The 27,057-nt window shown below is 31.8% G+C and overlaps 2 protein-coding genes across 2 annotated transcripts; both read left to right on the forward strand.

Moving 5' to 3' along the window:
• The first annotated feature begins 462 nt into the window (after window positions 1–462).
• Window positions 463–19,319, forward strand: LOC123714847 (probable glutamate receptor). Its single transcript, XM_045669448.1, has 11 exons — window positions 463–532; window positions 9,114–9,262; window positions 9,627–9,779; window positions 10,938–10,975; window positions 11,792–11,964; window positions 12,729–12,955; window positions 14,626–14,725; window positions 15,733–15,911; window positions 17,885–17,992; window positions 18,599–18,765; window positions 19,118–19,319. The coding sequence occupies exons 2-11, from the start codon at window positions 9,140–9,142 to the stop codon at window positions 19,317–19,319; spliced, it is 1,470 nt and encodes a 489-aa protein (XP_045525404.1). The 5' UTR covers window positions 463–532; window positions 9,114–9,139.
• Window positions 19,320–22,012: 2,693 nt separating this feature from the next.
• Window positions 22,013–27,048, forward strand: LOC123714848 (glutamate receptor-like). The gene is made up of 10 exons (XM_045669450.1): window positions 22,013–22,111; window positions 22,366–22,540; window positions 22,674–22,866; window positions 23,213–23,382; window positions 23,788–24,017; window positions 24,674–24,773; window positions 25,017–25,195; window positions 25,600–25,704; window positions 25,960–26,126; window positions 26,838–27,048. Exons 1-10 carry the CDS (start codon window positions 22,028–22,030, stop codon window positions 27,046–27,048), a joined length of 1,614 nt encoding a protein of 537 aa, XP_045525406.1. The 5' UTR covers window positions 22,013–22,027.
• Window positions 27,049–27,057: the final 9 nt, after the last annotated feature.

Raw genomic sequence — 27,057 nt, forward strand, 5'->3', positions numbered from 1 at the left:
CGTATTCTTACTAAAAAAATGTGAAATCATATTATTCACGTTATAACAATAATAATAAACATTTTTTTGCTTGGAAATCTTGTGTTCGCTATTTGGACCAAAAGAGACATTTACTAATATGATTTTTACGTAAATACGTCACGGAACTAAAACAAATTGGTTAGTTATTAATTTTTAATAGATAGGCAGTGGATTCACTGTATATTCTCTATATTAGAATGTCTGTTTTGTGGCGGATAAGGTATGTCGCGTATTTTTAAGATATTCTCTTAGCCAGGCCGAATATTAATGATCCATTCTAGATATGGTGTCTGCATAAGAAATATCTAGCTTGTAAGCCGTAATTTCTTATTTTACCGTCATACCAATATGTTTCGTCACTGATCGATGATTCAGCCTTTGAACATGCATTACATATCAATGGCATATATAGTGACCTGTTACCACAAGAATCCTTTAGCCCTGGTACCTGACACGAAGATAAATGTCAGCTAGTGAAGATGTAGTAAACTTTATTATTATTATGTAAATGGTAAGCTTACTATTGTTTAATGTTCCTTATTAACTGTTGCAGTTCATTATAATTTCATACCACCGCGAACGTTTCGCCTTAGTATTATATTGTTATGTAGCCTACCTTTTTAGTACATATGGAACATAATTCTTAATTTTTTTTCTATTATCGCAATTTTTATCAACTTTAAAATCTTACTGAGAGCTGTAGGAATAAATTAAAAACATTCGAATTAAACCAACCGTCTTTGAGTATTGCGCTTAGCAACATATTTCGGTTTAATTTTTATTTATATACATGTGTATAGATATTACAGCATGGGAAAGGGGCAGCCCTTTTAGTGAGTTATACGATTATGACTTTAAATATATCCGAATAGTTCAGCATTCACACATTGAACAGTAGGTCAAAGCAGAAATAATTATAAGACAGTAATCAAATGATGTCTATAAAGTTATAATTATCATTCATCAATCGGCTCTATGCATGCATAATGAATTAATTATCAAATAATTATAGTAATGCTTGTTTAAACGCGGATATTCCAGATATTCCGGAACGTGACAAAGATACTAAATTGAAATCAAATCTATTAAAGTCATATATTTTAATGATTTTTTTACATTAAATGAAGCATGAATGCTGATTTTATGAATTGTAATGGTGCTTTAATTAACATCGTTATGGCAATGATTTAGCTTTTCATAGATAATAATATAAATAATACAACACATACTTATATTTAGGATAATTGGATCCTGCATAAGTTTTCAGTTATATCATTTACTAACCAATAATAACGTGATAATACGTAATTAATACACTGCAATTATTTTTAATAAAGTAACATTTTTATGTTTTTTAAATCTGGTCACGCAGTGCTAAGTCGAGCAAAAAAGCATTTCCGTACCATCCTTTTAACGAAATAGTTCCGGCGATTTTCGACCCCCTATAACTTTGTTGTGCATAAAACTAGGATGAATTTAACGCTTAATTTACCAAAAAGTATAGTCAACACGGTATATTTCAAATTTCATTTAATTTGAACCATATAACATAACAAAGTTTATTAATTTTGTCACTCACTCACTGACCGATCAACAAAATTCTAAGGAATTTCAAGCTCTAAGCTTCAAATTTAAAATACAATTATGTTTAATGTACAAATAAATAAAAAAATAGTTTTCTAGATTACATAAAATGGAATGCTGATTTTTTGAGAAAGTAGAAGATACCGGAAAGAAACACAAGTTCTATTTAAGAAATGATGATATCAAAAACATATCTTGTAAAAAAATTGAGTGCGTACAAAGTGGACATGTCAGTGAAACTTCTTTGTAAATTAATTATTACTAAGGTAAAAGTCAAAATAGGTGATCATGTACCAGTATATGATCACTCCATGTATTTGTATATCTATATTCTCACTGTATACACACTGTATGCGTGCTAATAATAATATAAATAAATAAAAAATCTGCGTTTATTGCACAAGACGTTATGCGACAGAATTGCAATCTAAAGTTTTACTACTACTACTACTAAACGAATACATCAACCAATAGCGTGTAGTTTTTCTCGATCTCCCTTAATCTCTCTCTCTCTCTCTCTCGATCTTTCTCACATGCTTGTTCCCTACTCTCGCCCCATGGCTATTTGCTTCATACTACGTTCGCCCTTTCTCACTCTCTCTCAATCGGTCTCAATCGCCCTCTTCTTTTCGACAAAAACTTTCGCTAATATTAGTATTATTGGGTTTAAAATCCCTATTTTTGGGTTTCGTAAAATCCTTATGCTCCTAAAGAAGTTTAACTTTAAAAAAATCACAATTCCGTTCTTCTACCATGAGATCCATGTAATACCAAGTCCGTTAATTTATTCACGCCCCACTTAAATAACTTTCTGCCTCAACTTATTACGTAATAGAACTAAAAACATATTTTTAAAAAAATATTTTAAATAAATAGCTAGACGACTTGGCGACCGCATAGAAACACAATGTATCTCACAATTAAAACATAGTTGGTATATAAAATTAAAATGTTATAAAGTTATGTTTTTGATGAAAAAAATTACCTGTTAAAAACATTTATCAAAAAATTTACTACAATATATAAAAATTACGCGGTCATTTTGATAATTCTATTGTTAAAGTCTAGACAGTGTAAATGACTAATAATTTTAAAATCGTGACTCGTGAACGCGTTCATTTCTTAGACATTTAAAAGATAAAATTGCTCAATTTATGAATAACATAAGGAAACTGGCTTCGTAGTAGGAATTCGTAACCCTTTCGCAAGAATTAGATATTGTTTTCTTTCTTTTAGTAATGTAAAGCTTACGGCTAACTTAGAAAACGTGGCGTAGTTGGAGGTTGGATCTGAATCTTGGCGATTTTGCCGGAAATAGATGTACTTCATTTAGGCACTGGATACATCTTTTACTAAGGGTCATTAAGAACCTCTTATCATAAATGTAGTCTTGCTTCGGATGTAAAATATATTCAAAGGATGTTATTCATAATCCATACATTAAGTTTAAAAAAAAAAGCGAATCTTATAAGAGACCTTTCATCAATTACCAGTTTGTTGAATATTTTTATCGAACTCCAGTCCTTGTACCAATTAACAACGTGTTTCATAAAATTACGTAGCGATTTACGCGTCATTTCGAAGAAAACGATAATGTGACCTAAATTCACTTTCCTCATACACTTCCATTGAACAATGGTTCTTGTGATTTCATTAATGGTTGTAATTGCAAAATATAGTAACAAATGATTTAAATTTTCTATTAGTAGTGGAGGTACTACAAAAGAAATGATAACTATATTCTGTATTTAGTTAGCTGTGGGATCTTTGTTATTCTTATAACAATAAACTAAAAAAAGACTGGTAATCCGTGATTCTCTTTTGCATGTTTCTTTAGAGGGACGGAATCCTTAACAATGTAGCTGTAGGATACTAAAAGTGGTTCTGTTTTTGTTTATAGAATAGTGACTAACGGGCAGAAGGTACACCTGATCTTAAATGCCACCTATCACACATATTTATATATCATAAGCATATTTCCAACCTCGCGAGTTTATTGCCCTTTAAGGATTGGAACATAGTACAGATACCGGCAAACTTCTTGAGCATTAAACAAGGGAGTGAGGGAAAGTTCAACACAAACGTCAACTGATTTACTAATCAAGCGATTGACACGTCACTCTCCCGCCACCTGCCGACCCCCCACCCCCAGCGCAGGCAAGGACGTTTGTTCAAGATGTTTGCCGGTACCTGTAACGGTGCGCGTAAAAATTGTGAGAAAAATGCTCGTATTCTCTATGGTAACAATAAGATACCATTTTAGAATAATTTAATACTCATATTAGTTACCAACTCTTTTTTATTTGGAATGCGATTTTCTCAGGGTTAATAATTAAATTAATGTTTGCCAATTATTTATTCAAGCCTTCTGTGACCGACAAGATATTTTCGCGTTGTGCTTTACCACATTACATAAATAATAAACAATGTTTATTATCTGTAATACAACTTGACTTGATAGGCTAATTGTTCATGTCAAAGATAATTGTAGTGGTGATAAATATCGGTTCAATGATTAATAGATATGTATTGGGACCGTGATATATAACTTAATATATACATATCTCCTCCGCTTAGTTGCTCACGCGTTAAGTGTTATCGGAATAATTTCACCCATTTCTGTAATATTTTGTATTGTTTCTTTTGTTCTAATAGTTCAGTGTTCTTCATACGCTAATAGATGGGCTTGCTGAACCCTCCAATGAAAAATTACTTTGATGGAGGTAATAAATAACACAAGGGCTCAAGTTTTTGGTCATTTTTATAAAATATTAATAATAAATATTAAATAAAATAATGGGCAAAAGGACAATAATAACTTGCCGCGGACCACTCGATCTTAATGCTACAGTTACTATTTAGTATAGTGTCCAAATTTAAAGAAGTTAGGCTTCAAACGTGTCCCAATTACCGGTACCTTTCTACGGCAGGTTAATTTCATTACAGCCGTTTAGAATTCTAAATAACAATCCGTATTTGATTCGATATAATGATATATTGAATCAAATGATTTATATGAATAAAATGTTTATATAATAATAATATTTATTTTAATAAATAATGTGTAGGTCTTATGTAGTAGATTCTTATGTAGCCAAAAACTGCAGTCGTTACAAGGAACAATTCCCAGATTAATCGGTTTCTGTATATTTCATTTTTTTTCAATTAATCGTAATTTCATAAAATTTAAATTAATTGTCAGAGGTCCCTAGTTATTAGAGAACAAATCTGTAAAGTTTCATAATTATAAATTTAATAAAAAGTGTGAAACCAATAAAGATTTTTAAATTGGATTACCTAAAAATTTTGTTTTTCGAATTATGCCTCTCTAATCGAAATCGAAATGCCTTTAATTAACTAAGCCCTATTTATAAACTGGAAATATCGTTAAGAAAAAGTATTACAAATTAATTAACTGTTAAAATGTGTTAATATCAAAATGAATATTATCTATGACACATCGAAGTGCGAAATAATTTTTAAATTTTGTCAACTTGTGATTAGCATTTTTTAATTAATGTTACCACAGAGTCAATCCATGAATCATTTTTATTACAGAAGTCTTTTTATACACTAATACAATTAGATAAATAATGTTTTTCTCGTTATTATAACTAACGATGTGGCAATAAAAAAATGGGTGATTGAGACCTATATTTTTTTAAAGAATGAGGTAACACTGTCACAATGTAAAACAACACTATTTGGTGTATAACGGTATATTAAATAAATCTTTTCAGATATGATTGATATTTATTCATTTATTGACTTTAGTTTTATTTCTTAGTTATATCATAGGATCATACTAGTTTAAAAAACTGTGTTACGGTCTGAAGGCCTTTAGCTGTACAAATAAAACTAACATAAGTATGTGTTCCATACACATAATACGATTCACTTAATTCAATAAAATAAATCAATGTATCAACAACCTTTTTAGGTCTGGGCCTCAGATTTCTGTATATGTTTCATGATCATTTGTTAATCGAATAGACAATAAGATGATCAGCCTGCTGTGCCTGACGCACGCCCTCGACTTTTTAGGTCTAAGGAAAGCCGGTTTCTTCACGATGTTTTCCTTCACCATTCGAGCTAATGTTAAATGCGCACATAGAAAGAAAATCCTTTGGTGCACGGCCGGGGCTCGAACCTACGACCTCTGACGATATATTGATTTATTCACATGATAAAACATGCCACATAGATTATATTATTTTATTCACAGTAGCGTTTGTGAATAAAATTTAGATGAGCTTATGAGGTAAACAATAATGTTACACAGAAGGATAAAGACGCAAGAAAGAAGTAACTATTTGGTACCATATTCCTTCCTTGCATATTTGTGGCTTGTTACATGAACAAAAGTTCTTAAATTGTTACAGTAAAACTTAATTGTTATAAATTATATAAAGCAAATGATAACATTAATTTAACAAATGTTTGATGCTAAAACTATTAGGCAATGGCCTTATCGATAACAAGGCAAGCCTAGTATAGAAAATAATATAAGAATACCAACTGAGGGTACAAGAAGTGCTTAAATAAATTAACAAAAGCGACATAAAAGTAACACTAGAGTTATACAATTCTAAATTGAAAAAAAGTAATAATAAAAAACGAAATGATAATCTTAGGGTTAATGAATCAATTAATATATCATTAGCTTATTACGTAGAAGATATATATACTCAAAAAGAAGATTCTTAAATGAATTTAAACACTGACCTCATCTGATTTCAAGAGATATGGATTTCCAAAGCAGGATTGCACAGTATAGGAGGAGTGATAGAACTTAGTTTTAAGAATTATATTGTCAAGGGAACGCAAATCAAAACTACCTCCAGAAAGCAACATAAAATTTAGCTTTAAGTAATTAGGAGTTACTAAATATTGGCTATACGAATACAACACCGGTCTGTATATGGGCAAAGTGCCGCCATGACCCACAAAGATTCATAATTCTGAGAAGAGTTATGACATCCATGAGTGCAATATTCAATAATTTTTCACATTGGAATTCCTGTTAGGCCCTTTAATTAAAAGACAGATGTTTTTAACAGTTTGTTTGTTTTATTTTGAATTTTAAAACTTAGGTTACATGGTACGTATGAAATTGTAAAGCTGTGTCTTTTATTGAATAACATGGAATAATATTGAAGTAAAATGTATATGTATCTTTATATATAATTCTTATGTACGCGTGTACGCCTATGAACAAGTGTTTAGATGGAGTCTAGAATTTACATAGTTTTTTATTTAGATAACGTCTGTCGGATCCGCTAGTTTTTTTTATATAATTATTCTAAACTTATTGTCACGGATTAGTGCCGTATTATTACGGTGACGATATTATTTCATTACTCGTTTTGGAAATACAAATTTAACCAATTAATAGATAATACCACCGTACCCCTTCCTAACGTCACTGTCACTAATCCAGGTCATTTTTTATAGATTTTTAATGTCACTGCCCTTTAGCCTGCTGTTTGTACGAAGCGTATATCAACTGACCCATGGTAATTCCATGATGACGATGTTGCCACCAGTGATATAATAATAATACTTTCGCAGGCATAGGATACTAACTGATACCTTTACAGCTACGGGGTATGAGGGACTCGACTAACCACCAAGCATCTGGAGATCCGGGTATGCTATTCCCACATACACATGCCTTCGATGTATCTCATCCAACCGCTAATGGAGAATCCCGGGATCGCTTTCGCATTCCACCGGGGCACTGATTTAAATAAAATATTTAAAAGTATGTCTGCCATCATACCCTAATATTTTACTTATATGCGTTTTTTTTATTGTGTAATATGCTAACATAATATATGCTACGTTTCATTGTGTCATACAAATTATAGTAATATGTATATTTAAGGTAAACATCAAAGCCATGAACCGGGTATTTCTAAAATATTGTAAGTAATTTGTCTCAGTAAATCGTAATGACATGTTAAGTGCTCGTAATGCTTTGGACAACCCTATCATTAGGCTGCGCCCAAACGGAATGCTCTATGTTAAGTACAGTCGTATGCACAAATCATTTTTAAACTATTTATTCATTCATGTTAACATGGAAAAATATATTTAGATATTAAAATATGAATAATACTCCCAACAACAATTTTATCTATCTATTCTAAGGTTACACTACTATATCGTTATTATGAGATATAGATACAGATTCAACTTTATCTGTATTTTTTTATACTATAACAACATTTTCTTGAAGTATAGTTCTGTTTAAATAAATTGAGGTCCGTTAAATCGTATTGAGTAAATGTTAATTATTACACGCGATTCCGGGCTCCGAGGTCGTTGTATTGTTAACAATAAAAGACAATTAAAACGATAAACATGAAATATGATAGCGATGGGTTTGTAATTATATAAATTAGCATACATATGATTTTATACTGGTTATTCTCAAGACGTAAACAATAGATCGTAATCACGAACATCGAATTCATCGTCATTATGATTAATTATCATAATTTTGTAATTTCGCATTAAAGTGCGATAAACGTGTTTTAATACGTTGGTAGTAGTTTTGAAGGAGAAAAAGCTAGAGGTGAAAAAAACAAAAGAAACCAAATAAGTAACTGCTGAACTTCGTCAAGAAGGCCATATCACACTCTGGGTCGCGGCACCGTTGTTTGTTGAAGTGTTTAACAAAATACTTCTTCGAATTTTGTCAATATCAATGAAACGTTTTAAGTAGTTATAAGCTTTAAAATGAGATGACAGTATAAAAATAAAACAATTCACTTTGCCTCATAACTATACCTTCACAATGAAAAATGTATCAAGTTTTTACTCGACAATTTATGCAACAAACAAAAATTACCAACAGTATTTTTATTTCAAAATCAGTTCTAAGCGTTTGTCTCAAACATGAATTTAATGAATATTCTTTTCTTAACCGGGTTTAATTTTATTTATGGCCTAGACCGTAGTGTATTTGATATTATTGGCTCATTTGTGGTTACTGAAGAAAAACCAACATCTGTTCTGATTCCAAGATCGTGTTGGAAGAATTGTATGTTATATTTGTTTCGACGTAGTTAAATTTTAAAGGGAAGTTTTCGGGTTTACGTGGGCTATTATTTCGACTTTTGTATATAACAGGAGTTACAGCAGTGTGAAGAGCCATTGGCAGCCGATATATTATATAGGGCTAGCGAATGCTTGGGTGGACTTTAATAATTAATAATAAATAGCATACAAATTATTCCTTATAAAAGTCCAAGCGAATTAGGTGTTGAACACACTACCATGGGCTAATTATATATTATAAAAAATACATTTACATAAAGAACAACCTAAAAGTAGTCTATCTATATATAACCTGTACCCTACCTTGCTCACCCTACCCTAACTTTGATAACACAATAAACGAGAATTTCGTTACTATATACCGTATACACATAGATATACATACGTTTTACAATTTTTTATTATAATAATAATTCATTGAAAATAAACCGTCAATTTTTCAGCCGAAATCAAGGTGCTTAGTAAAATTATGTTCGAGGTTAACATCAACGTTGGCTATTCGTTACAACCAAATAGAAGCGAATATTTTGCACACAATATTCTAATATTAGTCGACCTATCGTGTCAGGAAACAAATTTGTTTTTAATAAAGGTATTTCATACTTAATTAAAAGCTGTGTAACAACTTATTAAATATCGATATTTAGATGTTTCTCTGAGTCTTTATTATTTAATAATTTTAGTTTTATTATTAATATTGTAAGTAGTTCTTTCCATCTTTGGTTTCGTTATTACCGTTGTTAAAAAGGATTCCTAATTCATTATATATGTATATATATAAATGTTTGTAATATTTCTGTTACAAAGGCACCCACTAATATCTAGTTTACATGTTCGAAATCGAACTCACATTCGTAAATTAACTAGTGTTAATAAACACGATATACGGTGATAGACTATTATAGTTACAAGTCATCTTTTAATAATAGACTTGTTTGAATATTTCTACTTAATAGGCCAGCGCACAAGGATACTTCAAATCACCATACAGATGGCTTCTTTTAAACACAGAAGGAAACAACTTTGATGTATTGGATCAGCTGGATATGCCACTCAACAGTGACGTAGTAATTGCTAATATTGGCTTTGATTCAACTGTTTTCATTGAAGGTACACATTATGATTAGTTTTCTTTAGCACAAGCGTTTTTCGTACCAAACAGCTTCTTTTTATAATTGAATTCCGAAAAAATAAACCTCCTTATTAAAGATTTAGAAAGGTTATTGAATATTGAACTAACTTACATTTATAAGCTAGTCTCTTAAATGTAATTATTCGTAAAAAGTTTAAATTAATCTAAGATTATAATTTATTTATTAACAATATAATTATAATTAATAAAATAATTATTCAATACAAAAATGATGTATATCAACTTAACACAAATGTCACTATGTCTATTGTTAGAAGTAGCTTAAATTATTCTACAAGGTGACGTGAACATATTAAGAATTTTATGTCACATACATTTTACTCAAAACTTCGCTGCAACTGCGCAGTTTTGCAATACTGGCATGCGCATAATTGTTTATCTATTCTCACCTGTATTATATATTTACACTTCGTTACTTTATACAAGAACATACATATAAAAAAGCAGGTAACATAAGTTATTAGGCAATGGGCAGACTTATCGCTAACATGCGACTTTTTCCAGGCAACCCTAGTAAGTAGTAGTACCCTAGTAGATGTAATACTAAGTGTAAATAATAATAATAACAAAAATGTAAAAGCTTATTCAAGGTTTAATGAGTCACAATTAATATAAGTAGCTAATTACGAGGCAGAAGATAAATTATTAAAAAGATTTTTTTTAAATAAATTAACAGATTGAGCTTGTCTGATATCAAGAGGTAAGGAGTTCCAAAGCAGGCTATCTTCCTTTGCTTCTATAATTTATGCCAAATATACAACAATGTATCATTTGGAATCAATCTAAATATACAAAATATCTCTACACCAGCGAAGTTTCGCATAAAAACTGTTTATTTCAGGAACTATAAATATTTATGATTTCAAACGTTACAGCTTACAAAATACGAGATAATTCGGAAGTAATTTTTTCTACTAGAGGCGAATGGCGGACTGCCAGAACAGAATTAAATTTTAATAAACCTTTAACTATTTACGAAAATGACAAAGATGAAAATAGAATACGGAAAGATTTGGCGTTTGGAATTATAAAAAATCATAGAGACTTTAAAATATTATCAAGAAGACGAAGTAATTTACGACGATACCCTCTTACAATGGCGAATGTTATTACCGACAGTAATAATACTAAACAGCATTTGGATGACAGACTGTAAGTAAAAAAAGTACGTTTTTTTTTTTTATAAAATAGGAGGCAAACGGGCAGGAGGCTCACCTGATGTTAAGTGATACCGCCGCCCATGGACACTCTCAATGCCAGAGGGCTCGCGAGTGCGTTGCCGGCCTTTTAAGAATTTGTACGCTCTTTACGATTGTTTATTAACAGTAATATCTCTGTTCTGCATTAAATAAACATAGTCCCATAATTCCTAAAAAAACACAATTACACATTTACATATATTATTTGGTTTCAATCGAGCTAGGCTACAAAGCCGGGAATTTCGTTGAGTCCATACCAGCTTGTAGCGTATTCATCAAAAATTACTAAACTAAAAAACATAGTTGCGGGGTAACAAACCCTCCGAGTTACAACTAACTGGAACACTAAATGGAAGTGATCTGAATATTATTATTACAAAAAATAAATACTTTCGTCCCGTTGGCGGAGTAGCTATAAAGCTGGCAGTTTTTCCTCGCTGTATGTAATACTTATTCGTTAAGCGCCGAACACGCCAGCTCTGATGTCACCGGTAACGGTAGACCAGAACTACCAGACTACTACTAGAACCAGGCGCTAAAAATCTGGCTTAAATCTTTAATAAAGCCTCTGCATTTGAACCCTACGGCCTAAGAATTTCTACTCCGAAAAGAACAGAAGCCAAAAAAAAAAAAACTAAAATAGTTTAAAAAAAAATTGGTTATGTAGTTATTTATTTGATTATTTATGTTAATTATAAAATACATCATATATAAAACTGCTCTCGTAGAATGCTTTCATTTGCTATAAATACATTTATTAATTCGGCAGATACTTACACCAAGATTCTATAACAAAAATGAGTTACATGGTGGTCAAGATTTGCTTTGAGATGCTGAATGCAACCGAACGCTTGCTATTCACACCCACCTGGGGATACAAGGATAAGAATGGAAACTGGCAAGGAATAGTAGATCACCTCCTTAAAAGGGAAGCAGATCTCGGTAACTTTTATGACTAAACTACTAACAATAAAAGCACGGAATACAACAATTTAACTTCTATGCGTTTTTAATAAAATGTTTGGACCTCTGTTAGTGCCGATGGATTTTCATATTAATGCATATGTCGCAGCCAACTAGTTTAATTATCCGTTCAATTAACAGCCTAGTCTCTTTAATAAACAGCCCCGTTAAACTAGCGGCCTTATTCAGCCAAAGGATATTCATCCATTTGATCAAACAGCTAGACTTGAATCAATGACATTACATTACTTGTCTATTCTGCAAAAACCCTTCATCTTTTAGTCGATACCAACTCCGGGGAAATAAATACAGATAATACAACTTTCTCTACAGCTGTGATACTTTATTCAACACCTTTTGTCTTCAGTCACCGTGACCACGCACGCTGTAAAGCACGCGAAACGTCGGAAAAATTTAAATTTAAAATTATGTAAATAATTATAAGTTTATAATAATACAAACAGCTTTAATCCGGTTAAAAAATTGTTTTCTTTATTTCAGATATTTATTTCTGTCATATGATCATACGAATGGCCTAAGCCAGTTAGTTTATTAAATGTTGTAACCAATGATTCGACTGAAAATAATTCAGGCCGCTTAAACGGCGCTGTTCAGCAAATTACAAAAGGTCAAATTCTTGGAAAGAAAACCAGTCTTTGTTCACTATTTTTAAGCCATTGATTCGCAGATTGATTGGACATATTCGACACTACTTCGAACGTCAATATGAATATGTTTTTTAGGTACATTAACAATATTTACTCAAGAGCGTATGAAAGTGGTTGACTACATCGCTATGGTGGGTTCAACGGCAGTTCGCTTCGTGTTTCGGGAACCTCCTCTATCATTACTTCAGAATATCTTTACACTTCCTTTCACGGGTGGTGTATGGATGGCAATAGTAGTATGTGTGCTGAGCTGTGCACTCTTCTTATATATAGCCTCGAAATGGGAGGCTACTGTGGCTATGGTAAGTTACTTCCTTTTACTTTTACTTAACTTTTCATCTGCATCACTTTGATGGCGGGAAGTCTTACACGGTCTGCTCCACAAGCTATTTTCATTTGCAAACTGTGAAATCGACTCCTGATGGCCGATACGAACTGTAATCGTTTTAACAAAGAGCATACTCCTCCCTCAAAGGCCGACAACGCATCCACTAAAATGGGTATCGATAAGCTCGTTGGTCATTGCTATTAAAAAATGTCTGGCTTCTTCTAATTCAATCGAAAAGGATTTTTGTTATGCATCTGACGTATCATTTTGCATAAGGCTTAATAAGAACCTGGCACCTGATAAGTGTAATACAAATCAAGAAACTAAATGCAATAACTATAATTAAAAACACTGAGGTACAAAGAAATTGTTCTTGAAAATGTATTTTAAAGGCTGGTGATTGTGATTTACGTCTTTTCTTATTTTTAGATAAAAAAAAAGAAAATGCTAAATCATTTATTCATATGGGTAACACAATGTACACTTATAAACGTCAAAAACAGAAATGTATATAAAATGCTTCTAATTTTAAATTTACTGCCAGTTCTCAAATCAACGGTAGAGGAGAGCTGGCAATAACCTCTCCGCCACTATTATTAATCACCAAATTTATTATTGCTTAGTATATTTTAATAAACTACAAGTACAGCAAACCTAAAAAATACCTCTTAAGAAGGTACTTTGCAATTTTCGGGTGTTAAATTATGATTTGAGGGTAAACAATTAACGAAGCGCGGAAGGTATATGAGGTTGTCTGTGATTATCATGATTTAATATGATATCTTTATATATAACTGTACGATCGGAGATCTCTAGCCATTGTTACTTTCTTATATATGTGCACAATTGCTAAATGGTCAAATACAGAGCAGAGATTTCTTACAGGACATCAACATTGTCGTCTCCAGGGTTTAAAATCAGCAGAATCTTCCAAATTCCGTCTGCAACAACCCAACCTAGAAGTTTAGGCACCTCTCTTTCTAATTCTTCGCAATTATAACAGATTAAAGAGTACTTATTCGGACCTGGATATATTCGGTAGTGGGCTGATCAATTGCAAATAAGCATTGTTAAGTTTCTATACCGTACCTAATCCGCTGTTTTGCTGGTAATTTTTTTATGTTTAACGAACATTTATGGCATTTTTATTTTATCTTGTATTTCTATTTTTTTATGTTTTGATCATTTATGTTTACCAAAATTGTATTTTTTTTAGATAATTCAGTTTGTAACATACCGTAGATATAGTATAACGTATGATTTGGTAAACTTGAATAAACGTACGAGACTGCTTCTCAGGGCAGAGTCGTAACAGTTTTTCTTGAGAAGCGTATATAGAAGTTGTTCATAGATTGCTGTTATTCCACAATGTTTAATAATCTTAGATATACTGACGAGTATAGGGAGATTGTATTACCATCAATTTGGTCTTGCTAGCGTTGATTACCAATCCATGGCACAATTAAATAAAGCATCAAAGGTAAGGGGATCTTGCAGATTTTTTGGCAAATAACAAGGCAAGTATTGTCGGGAAACTGGAAAGTAGGTCCTAATGTGTGTTAGAATATAAATATTGTATTAAATAAATTTACAATGTCTATACACATGTTATGACAACCAAAATTAACGTTACGATAATTACAGCATCCAATGCAGTTAAATGGATCCTGGGCTGATGTTCTGATATTAATCATTGGCGCTGTGCTGCAGCAAGGATGTACCCTTGAACCCAGATACGCTGCAGGTAAGTAAACTTATACATACACTTATAACTTAAATTTTCTTACTGATTCTAAGTTTTTGGTCATAACATAGGCCAATCTAATTTATTCTGGTATAAACGGTCAAATTAAAAGACATCAAATTCATAAACTTTTTTTTTTTTCATAGAACGAGGCAAACGGGCAGGAGGCTCACCTGATGTTAAGTGATACCGCCGCCCATGAACTCTCTCATATTAAACCAACATTTGGGTGTCAACGCAGTAGTAATCCTTTTTTAACGTATGTAATGCTAAACACTAACGATTTATCACGTTAATTAAACAATGGCTTATGGCTTAGATCGTTAAAAAACAGTTTTACGTTTAGGGTAGCTAGTAAGCAAAATTAATAACCTATGATTTGAAATCTTGGTGTACTGTATCATGTACCATCAAATAGAATAATAACGTCTGTAAGTACTGTGTACCTGGATAACAGCCAAAAGAACTCGGGATGCCGACGACGCTCATGCAAACCTGCAAACAGATGGAATTTGGAAAATTATAATGAATAAGGGACGACAATGTTGATGTCCTGTAAGAGATCACTGCTCTGTATTTGACCGTACAACGTTACAATTCAACCTATACAAAGACTATAAGCTACCTATAACTTCGGACAGTCTGCACAAATAATGTATACGAAGAACAGACAATCTCATATATTGTTTCGCGCTTTGTTAATTGTTTACCCTTAAACCTTAAAATATAACCCAAAATTGAAAGAGTATTTTTTGAGGTATTTTTCAGATAACCAGGGATGTAATTGCTTGGCTCCATAAAATTAACATGGATGTAATATTATGTATAAGGTATAAAAAGTATCTCCAAAATCTAAACATAACTTCAAGGAATCAATTGTTGTCATAATAAATGATCACTCTCGTCTATCCCTTAACACGTAATATGTATTATCCCTATATAGATAATTCTACAATAACAAACCATGACCTGCTCAAATTACAAAGAAACAAATGGTCTTGTTCCAGGCCGTTGTGTCACGTTACTTTTATTCATCGCATTAACAATTCTCTACTCAGCATACTGTGCCAATATAGTCGTGCTACTACGAGCTCCAAGTTCATCTGTCAGGAGTCTACCTGACCTCCTAAACTCGCCTTTGAAGCTGGGAGCAAGTGACTTCGAATATAATCGTTATTTCTTTAAGGTATGTGTTATTTTATGTTCGTTTAAATAAAGGAAATTCTCATAAAATATTGGAAATACTCCATGTTTCATTAGTTTGAATTGATATATAATAAAATATATAGCTTTATATAACCTGGTTCCTACGTTACGTTATAAGAAGGTTGTATATGTAAACCCCTCATTTATAATCTATATCTAATTCTACTAAATAATTAAACTAATTCTGCTTCACCAAAATACGCATTTATCTCTTTTAAGCCTGCAGTGATATAAATGTTTTATTTGTAACTTCTTAAACAACTTAAAGAAAATTGTATTTCGATAAAATAGTTCCACGTCAAACATAGTGATTAAATGCTGCTATGGAAGAGCTGGGAAAACTGACACAGACATAATTTATTTAAAATCCCAAAATCAATTGCTTGTATGAATAAAGACATTTTTATTTAAACTGATTTATATTTCGTTTCAGGTGTGCAAACTTTTGTTGCATGACACTACAAAATACAAATACAAATTGCGTTCTAGGCCAACCTATAAAGGCATATTTAAGACATAATATTAATTTTTAGAAGTCAATATATAACTATGATAATAATTTGAAAAATCTTTTCCACAATTATAACAGACTTATTTATAAAAGCGTAGTAACGTTTTAAGACAAACATCATTTGAATAAACATGTAATACGTGACATCGTTAAAACTACGATTCTTCGTGAATCAAGATGCTTAAAGATTATTTTCCTCATTATGAATAACCAACTTTAACTACAGAATATTGCACATTTCCCTATATCCCTTCTTATCTATACATATACTAGCGAACCCGATAGACGTTGTCCTGTCTTAACTATGAACATTGATTTCGAATTGGTATAATTAACTAAAAATGCTTTATGATTCACAAAATTCTTTGTTTGTTTATCTGGAGTATATAAATAGTTGTGTTGTAACACGGTAACACGCGGCATATAACTGACCATGTGAAAAACATGGATTTTCAAGAATAATGCCACAAACAATTAACGACTGTAATTATTTTATATGTATTTTATTAATATGAAAACTCCGATCGAAGCATTACTTTTAATGATAACTTAATATGGTGGTTAAGAATTCTTAAATTTTCTAATGTCCGCGCTATTTTTTATATTTTCACAACATCAAAAAATTACTGAAACCGGTCCAGCCGTTCACGCGTGATGCCGTAACCAAGGGAAATAGGGATATATATAGTTATATCCACGTAATTATGTTTTGCTAAATCAGTAATTTCTTCGCCGAAATGTAATAGTTTGTTAACACAAGTAATTCCTTTTTATAAATTTCCTTCCTTTTCTCAAAACACTATGTCTCACTATTAGTACGACAGTTGTCAAATTTATACACGTGTCTTTTATATATATTTATTTATATGTTCTACAACAATGTGTATGCCTAAAAAAATACAACACAATATGACATCACAAATTTACCACACATACACATCAATTATATTAGATTTTAGAACATAAGTAGTCTATCAAAGGAGAAAATTTAAACAATAACATAAAAAATTATAATAAATAAAACTAAAAAAAAAACAACAATAACCTAAACTAAATGAAAACATAAACCTCATTAAGAGCATGATAAACAAGGTTATGGTAACTTGACAGACTGTTGTAAAACACATCAATATTTTCATCGATGTTAGTAATCAAGTTGTAAGAGCGAGATAGCCTATTTGAATCTAACTAAAACTCATATTAATTTAATACTAGTAGCGCCAACTACGTAAACAGACCATCATATTTACTCCATGAAGGCTGCTACATTATGACTTTTAGTATTCGCAAATTGCATTCCAAAATGTTTAAGTAGGTCTCATTAGACTTGAATAAAATAATCAATTGTAAATGTCTTTCGTCGGGATAATTCTATTGCAAATTTTTCATAATGCAAACGTATTTGTTAATCAAAAGCAATACCAATAACTATTATTTCACAGAAACTGAACGATCCTATCAGAAAAGCAATCTACGACAAGAAAATCGCACCCAAGGGAAAGAAACCAAACTTTTACAGCATGAAAGATGGTGTAGAAAGAATACGGAAGGTTGGAAAATAATATTGATTAAAAATGGCCTTTATTACCTTCAGTTTAGAAATGATTGTGCCTGGTTATTTTAATAAAGAAGTTTTATATATTTTCGAATGTTATACAGAAGGTAGTCTAATTCAATAAAAGTTATTAATCTATTACTATTGCTTAAAGCGTACAGAATGTTTTTATTAGAAATGAAACTGTTTTTCTTCAATAGCACCTCTATTGAAGAAAAACAGTTTCATTTCCACCCACGTAACATCTGTTTAATTTTGTGTCTATACATTGGACTTATAAGGTAAATATTTGTTAATATTTTTCAGTAATTAGGAAGTTATTTTACTCTTCACATTAACACTCTCACATTTATTGAGCGGTTTCATTCTCTACTTTCAATTATTGCGTAAATAAACACCGTGACCCATCAGGCGCCTATGTGCCTCAAGGGTCACATTTCAGTTCATTGAATTCTCAAATCGAATAGAATTTCTATTTAAAAATAGAATGAACGACTGTCTCGAACTTCATGTTACGAAGACTGCAACCTGTGATGTTTCATACAATTTCTCGTAAATGTTTAGGTTCGAGTTAAAGAAAATTTTCTTTCTCTATTTTCAGGGTCTTTTTGCATTCCACATGGAGCTGAATCCTGGATATAGATTAATTCAAGAAACATATAAGGAGGACGAGAAATGTGATCTTGTTGAAATCGATTATATTAATGAAATCGATCCTTGGGTTCCCGGCCAGAAGCGATCGCCATACAAGGACTTGTTTAAAATCAAGTAAGTTCGAATTAATGTAATTAAAAAAAGCTACTGATCAGTGAAATATTATTAATTTACCCTTATAAAGAGCAGTGTTGGCCTAGGGGCTTGTGCGTGCGATTCAAATCCCTGAGGTCGTAGGTTCGATCCCCGGCTACGCACCAATGGACTTTCTATGTGCGCATTTAACAATCCCTTGAAGTATATAATATTCTGAGAAAGTACAGGCTCGAGATTAATCCTATTTCAAAGTACACTCGTCGACGGTGACAAAATAATATGGCGCTATGGCGGAAATAACACGGCTGAAACCTATTAACACAAAAACCAAGGGCCTCCTTTTCTATAAGAATAAAGTACAAATCTTTAGCTTCATCAAAATCCGAGAGACCGGTGTACAAGCTGCCATACACCATCGCCTGCATGTTGGAAAGCCACATTGTTCGGGGACCATTTCGGCATTTAGCAGCGTCGGCTTCAGTGACATGTATCCAGCTATTATAACCACACTATACGGAATGTTGCTGGCACCAGCTGTGCTCGTGCTGGAAATAATGTATAAGAGATTGTAAGTATTTGTTTATGTTTAACGCATGGGTTCTATGTTTGTCATCTGTACTAAGTTTTACTGAACCTAATATCAATGACAGGCAGTAGAGCTTTACTAAACTATTTCTCAACCGACTTAGGGTCCTTCAAGTAAAGAGCGTATAAATTCTTAAATGCCTGTTCTATACGAGCAACGAGCTGTTCTATAGAAAAAACTAAGATACGCATCGAATATATGCACAGGGAGATATAATTTATAAATAATTAACAGCCATGAGGTGTATATTATTGTGTAAATGAACGAACAAAATGACAACTGATAATATGATTAACAGAAAATTCGTGCATTATTTTTTAGACGTTTTTTAAAGAGTTTCCTAAAGGCCAAGTTAAAAAGGATGCATCCCGGAATGTATAAACAATTATCATTATTAAATATAACTCCAATATTATTAATATTCCATTATAAAAGTTTTGCGTAAAACCGCCTACCTATAATCATATGCATGAATTAAATATATAATAAAAATATAATAATTCCTAATCGTATGTCTAATACCAATCAATAGTTTTAGTTCACTAGGCTATTTTATAACCCACAATAAACTTTTTTCAGAATGGACGCTAGAAAACAAAGGGTAATAAAGCAAAAATAGTTAAACTCATTTAATATAAAAAGTGTGTTTAAGGTTATTATGCAAAACTATATTTTAATAATATTTTATCCTATTAATGTTTGGTTTTCAGAAATAAATTATAGGCTATTAATTTCATGTTTACAGAACGATTTCCTGGGTTTCGTGCTGTTTTATTATTCTGTAATTTCAATAAACCTATGTGTATAAGAAATAGAGGTAATATAAATACGTTTTGAATGATGAAGTTTCATTTTAAATCATTTCTCAGATCTGAATCTCCTTAGTCAAAGTAAAAAATCATTTATATGTATAGGTAACACAATGTACACATATGAACGTCAAAAAAAGAAATATACATTAAATGCTTCTAATTTTACATTTACTGCCAGTTCTCAAATCAAGGGCGTAGAACGGAAGAGAAGAACTGGCAATTACATCTCCACCACACTTTTTAATCGCCAAGTTGATTGTGTTACACAATGTTTGTAACGAGCTGCAAACATTACACCACATGTTCCACATGACTTCTTAAGTAATAAATAATAATAAAATAAATTAAAAACAAAGATTTGTCTCAGATTGTCAAAGATCCTCTATCAGCAGGACGCATGGTGTAATAGGAGCGCGCACTTACATTCTCGTGGGAACAACACTCAAATACGTAGTCGAAATAACTAACATCACCGCATACACGAACTCAAGTCACCACAAGTAGCACCCGTTCACGAGTATCAAGCATAGCCATATCCATTAAGATTAACATAATTCTTATTAAAACAGAAGAAATCAAATTTTACAAAAAATAATATAGATGAAAAATAGATTTCACCACATTAATTTTGTACTCTATTGTGGGTTTTCATTATTCTTGATTAATAAAAGAGTTTTGTAACACAAGAGAAATTTTCGTAGGAAGCAAATCAAGAATAAAGGGAGTATTCAATTAATAAGAAAATAAAAACTAAAACTACAATTTCGTATTTGTTTGTGCTGCAGTATAATAAATTTATTTTACATGTCATTGCAATCCTTTGCGTAGACAATGAATGAACGATGATGATGAATGTTTATCTTATAAAGAGTATTTTAAGCATTTTAACACCATTATAAAACATCCTTATATTCCATAGAGTCATCAATTAATGAAACCTTTGCACACAGAACTTTAGTATAATTCGGTTTAATGAAGGACCTACGATATAATTAAGTTTGCTAACTTGACTCATTTCTGTGAGTTTGGAATAGCCACTATGATGAATTGTAGGTTTGTCATATCTTTTATATTATTACAAAATTCCATTGTTTATGGCAAGGATACAAATACAATTGATATGATTCGAAGCTACGTTGCTAACGAGTGGACACCGACGATTGTCCACTGTAATTTATGTTGGGCGAAAGGTAATACGTACTTAAAATCGTGTACTAATTTTAATAAATGGTCTAAATGATGGGTTATGACCAGCTACGCCTCAGAAGAGAGCTTGCGTTGTCATTGTATTTATGTAGGATACCTACAGGTCGGGTTCATAATCTAGATATAATGGAGTGACTGGTTCTACGAGTACCAAGCAAAAACCTAAGGCGGAAATCAACTTGACCGCGCGCACACTACAACTTAGCAAGCAAAGCGCCACGCCAGTTCTTGGGTTGCTTGTTATGATTGAGTATATTATTAGTTACAACTTTTAAGGCTTTTTTATTGTAATTATCGGTGTGAATATTATTATGTAGGTCTATTGCCTTAGTAGTAACTGTTAGATAAAACATTAATAATCCTACAATCAAATGAACTAAAATAAAAGTAAAATTATTGGATGTTCTTTCACTCTCTTGTTACTGAAAATAACTATGCAAACAAAACGGCCGTAAAATATTTTATTTAGTCTTCTTCTTTTTAATTTATTCAATATATATAGTTTATATTAAATAAGGTAGAAGCCTAATAGTGCCTAGACCTTGCATAATTATATGTATGCGTATTTGAAATAAAAATTGTATTATGTAAAAATCTATATATATACTTGTCTACAGCGGCACAAATTCGTTTACATAAAGAGCTTGGTAACGTGGGTTGTCGAGTTTCTTCAACAATGGAACCGTGTAGTACACGTCAAGACCATAATTTGCTGTTTTTAAATGATTTGAACTGTCCTGATGCAGAACAGGCGTTTCAAGTAAGATGACTTTCATGTATTTTAATACTTATAAACAAATAGCAAATACATTTTGCATATGTTTAAATTATTACGCAGAAGTTAAATAATAATTTTCCTAGTTTCGAATTGTTCAGTAGGTTTATTCCTTAAAAAATAACAATAATATTGCCACTGTCTATAGAGATTCATTTAGTGGTGGGTTGTAATAGTTCATAGTTCAAAGACACACAGGTACTTTAGTACAAATAAAATTATCACTATTTAACATATAGATAACCAGTCTTCTAAGATTTCCGTACCGGTGGTTTGTCCTTTATGATGATATGAATAATAGGACAAACGAAAATAGAGAATCGATCAAGAAGCGTCTTCTAGATTTGCCGCTACTAGCTGATAGTGACTTTGTATTGGCCGAAAGAAAAGGAAATATATTTTTGCTTACTGAATGTAAGTATACGTTTATTACTATAGACCCTATTTGAATTCCTGTCCGAGGCGGTTTGACACATATGAAATTATTATTTTTTAAACACCCTACTTGCTAACCTAACCAAACATTTATAATATGGATTTAAAATAGGGCACAAGCCATCCCCGAATGGATCTACATACTCCCATCCTCGTGGTTTTTACAACGGCAGTCTGCAGGACTTAAGACCTCGAAGAGAGTTGTATTGGAGAAGAAAGGATATAATGGGTCATCCTTTGACGATGTCAAATGTAATACAGGATAGCAACACTACTATTTATCATTTGCCAAGAGAGGATAGATTGTAAGTTTTAATACTTTTGACGACCAAATTTGGAATCCTCTTAAATGTATAAATTAAAATACCTTTTTAGTTTTATAGAAATTTGATAAACACATAATTAATATAATGTGATTATCCGATCTTATTATTTACGAGTATATTTTTAATATTTAATCATTATGCACATGCATAGGAGTCAATTTCAATATCACAAACATTACGTAGACGACAACATAAAAATAAAAGTGTGTGGTAAAAGAGTTAAAATTGATGTAAAGTTCTATAGAAAAACTCTCATTCCAAGAAAAAAATGACCAATCATTGCTGTTACTATTGTTACACTTTATAGTTAATATTTATTTTTTAGGCTCCTTCACTATGACCCTTTTGCAAAATTATGTTGGAGCCACGTTCGAATGGCATTTGAAATGTTAAATGCGACGCCTCGGTACATCTTCAGCTACAGATGGGGCTATATCAAAGACGGTCAATGGTCAGGAATGATCAATGATCTTCGGATTGGCAGAGCTGATTTAGGTACATCTCTGAATAGGGACCAGTTGAATCTTATTCATTATTATTATCCTTAACTATTTCATTTTCTATCATTGGTTTGTATAAGTAATACTGCCAAGATTCTGCGGTCATCGGTAGAAACCCATCGACCGGAAGTGAACTAAAAATGATAGTAAAGATTTTGTATAAAGTTTCTTGAATGCAGATTGGCTTTACATGGTGGCAATGCCAATTTGATTTATTTATTAATACTTCGTTGCATTACATTATAAACTGGCAGCTTTATCGCTTTCGAGTGATCTCTTCCAGGCAACCACTGTGAGAAGAGAAAACAAAATGTATTAAATTTGATATGGTAGGTTTTAGGTAATTTTAGGTTAAGTTAGAATAGATTAGTCATTAACATTATTATAATATTGGTTGCAGGTACCAATTGCGTCGCTAACTCCAAACGCTTGGAAGTCGTAGTTTTCACAGATTCAATTGGGCAGTTCAAAGTGAAATTTATATTCCGTCAGCCCCCACTCTCGTATCTAGCTAATGTCTTCGCCTTACCATTTTCGATGACGGTTTGGGTGGCTATAGCACTTTCCACGGTATTGGCTACAGTTTCTGTGTATTTCGCTAGTAAATGGGAGGTGAAGAGGATCGCTTTGGTATGTTTTTACTAGAGAAAATTACATCATTCTTTCAAACGTACTTAAAAGTTTCGAACAAGGTATTTGAAAGTCATTCGAGCTAAAAGGATAATTATGAGAAAGTATTTCACGCTACATAGGCAAATCTATTCTAATAATTTAAAGTACCTTATTTGGTTGAGTGCGGCAAGCTCTGAAACAACTGGTTCGAATTGAAAAAGATTTTTGTTTTAGTACTTTTATCGAGGAAACTTTAGGCTATATAATATAGTATTTATAAAATATAATCCAAGTACAAATAAATTAAAACTAAGTTATAAATAAAACAACTTTACTTGGTAATACTAAATATATTGTTATAGTATTTTTTTTTCAGTGGAAATATTTTATGCATATTTAATAGGACCTATAAATAAATGAAGTTTTACAACTAACTAGCGGAGACACCTGCCCGTTTGCTTCTTTTCTTGAAAAGTCCTATATTTCTTTCCTAACACTTGAATAAATAACATATCAAAATTTATACAACGTCTTTAGTGAATTGAAAATGGTTGAAGAACACAAAATAAATTCAAGAAGACATAAAATGTTTACATAGTTTAAATGAAGTTAATAATTAGATTTTGTTATTAATTGTTTAAGAGACTCTTTAAGAGGATATTTATTACTTACAGAATTCAAATCAACTTGATGGCAGTGTGGGTGATGCGTTACTCTTAACAATGAGTGCTTTAAGCCAACAAGGATGCTCAAAGGAACCAAAAGGTTTATCAGGTATATATACTCGTTAGACAAGATACATTTTTGTTCCTTGCTAACATCAACGTAACGGTGTACCGCGACTACACTCGCGATCATTCGGCCGAATGCCGATAAATAAAAATATTTTTACATTGAATATGTAAAACTATTTTTATTTGGATAAGTAGTTATCGAGTTAAAAAGTGTTTACAGAATAACTTTATAATGTATAATTAAGTTTTATTTTTATTGTTAATGTTGACTTTATATTTCCAGGTCGCATAATGCTATGGGTAATTTTCACCGCCCTCATGGCGTTATACGCTGCGTATTGCGCAAACATCGTAGTACTTTTACAGGCACCTTCCACTGGCATTAGAACTGTGGAACAGCTGGCACAGTCCGGCATAACTCTTGGTGCTATCGACACAGACTACAACCGATTTGTCTTTAGAGTGAGCTTTTTTCTTGTTACGTGATCATAAGAATAAAAAATTGAACTCATTAAGGAAACATTTTTTTTAATTCAGTCATCATACAAAAAAAAATGTTTTATCTTAAATCAATCATAATTTTGTAAGCCGGCGGGGGGTACCTACAAAACTATTCGCTGTTACAAAACGTACCCTCAGCGAAAATCACCTCTCGAAAGGGTCATACATGACACAATGAATAATTAAGGAACTGCATAGATTAACAGACTCTTTCAATTGTCACTCATGCATTGTTTTTTTATGTGATATAAATAAATAGTTGCTTGCCATTTTGGAGTAATCTGTAAAGTTATTTTGTTAAAAAATAAATATTTTAAGAACTTTTAATTTCATTATAAATTAATACTTTTTCGATTTAATTTCAGATGTTCAACGACCCTGTAAGAGCATCCTTTTTACAAAAAATTGAGCCCCCAAAAGGTAATCCGCATTACTATGACCTATATGAAGGCGTTGCGAAAATAAGACAAGTAATTATATTCACTATTGTTCTATTTTATTTTTCAACACTATTAAGTATGAGCAACATGCAACAGGCTTTATAATTATTATAAATGGAGCCGCATACTCGAAAATTGTGATTGACTCCTGATAAAACAATGATTTTAAGTTTTTGCCAAAAAAAGAAATTCATAACGTTAATTATTGCTTATTAAACATACATTTTACTCCAAGGGAATATGATAATTTTAGATGCTGATGTAGCGTCCTTAATTTTTTTTCAGGGTTTCTTCGCCTTCCACTCCACAGTAGATTCAATCTACAGACGCGCTGAGGAAACATTTCTTGAGATGGAAAAATGCGACCTTAAGGAAGTTGACTTTATGAATGCACGATATCCTTTGGTCCCAATAAACAAACATTCTCCATATTTGGAACTGCTTAGAGTAGCGTTAGTCATTCGTTAAACTTATTTTTGCACAATATTCTTAATGATAGATAGCCCATATTTTTCGTTAATTTCTTTAAGAAACTCTCCCCCGTACGCGACAAGATATTTACAATTGTTCCTCGTACGAACACGAACTATCTGCGTAATTCGTTAATGTTTCGGATTTTAGTTAACTATAGTATATAACACAAATATTAAAGATGTTGACATTTGCCACCTTACTAAAGAGGATGTGGTAAGGAAATATTTTAAGAAGCGGGACGTCTTGGACTGTAGTTAGCAGTAGCTATATTAATGTACTTATGTTTTCTGCTTCATATATATTGTTTATCAATGTACCTAATCCGTTTTGGCTTTTTTAATTGTTTAAGTGCTTTTATAATATGGATATGGGTACCTGTAAGATTACTTATAAATAAATAAAAAACAATTCAAGCCCATTATCACTCGTAACTTAGGTTTAAATTAAAGGCGCAAAAGAGGTCCACTTCCTAAAACAAATGTACCTACAGGTTTATCCGAAAGCGTACCTAAAAACATGTTTAATTTCAATGACACACCAGGGTACAAACAATTAAATTTTAACTGTTTTAAAAACCGGATTGTGTGGTATCTATTTAACAGACAGAACTCAGAGAGTAAACTTAAACAAAAAGTGTTCATCAGATAAAGTGTAAATATAACCTTTACAAGCTTCCATATTTTTTTCAGAATGAAACGCATTCGTGAATCTGGGATTCAGTCTGCACTCCACGGCCGCATAATTATTCCAAAGCCCAAATGTACCCATAGAATGACAGCGTTTTCGAGTGTTGGCCTCCTAAATATGCGACCAGTATTGTATTTTATTTTGTATGGTATCATAGTGTCAGTTTTTATACTCTTGCTTGAAATAATTGTGAATAAAATTATAAATAAATGATGAATGAAA

Source organism: Pieris brassicae, chromosome 10 (assembly GCF_905147105.1).
Source record: "Pieris brassicae chromosome 10, ilPieBrab1.1, whole genome shotgun sequence".
Taxonomy (NCBI): Eukaryota; Metazoa; Arthropoda; class Insecta; order Lepidoptera; family Pieridae; genus Pieris; species Pieris brassicae.

What these genes read in the sequence shown, in the direction of transcription:
- LOC123714848 (XM_045669450.1), top strand. Translation starts at nt 22,028, where the DNA reads ATGGAACCGTGTAGTACACGTCAAGACCATAATTTGCTGTTTTTAAAT. An exon ending in TATATTTTTGCTTACTGAAT is followed by an intron (nt 22,541 to 22,673) that starts GTAAGTATACGT and finishes GATTTAAAATAG; the next exon opens with GGCACAAGCCATCCCCGAAT. An exon ending in AGGTGAAGAGGATCGCTTTG is followed by an intron (nt 24,018 to 24,673) that starts GTATGTTTTTAC and finishes TATTACTTACAG; the next exon opens with AATTCAAATCAACTTGATGG.
- LOC123714847 (XM_045669448.1), top strand. Translation starts at nt 9,140, where the DNA reads ATGTTCGAGGTTAACATCAACGTTGGCTATTCGTTACAACCAAATAGA. An exon ending in CAAATTTGTTTTTAATAAAG is followed by an intron (nt 9,263 to 9,626) that starts GTATTTCATACT and finishes TCTACTTAATAG; the next exon opens with GCCAGCGCACAAGGATACTT. An exon ending in GTGTAGAAAGAATACGGAAG is followed by an intron (nt 17,993 to 18,598) that starts GTTGGAAAATAA and finishes CTCTATTTTCAG; the next exon opens with GGTCTTTTTGCATTCCACAT.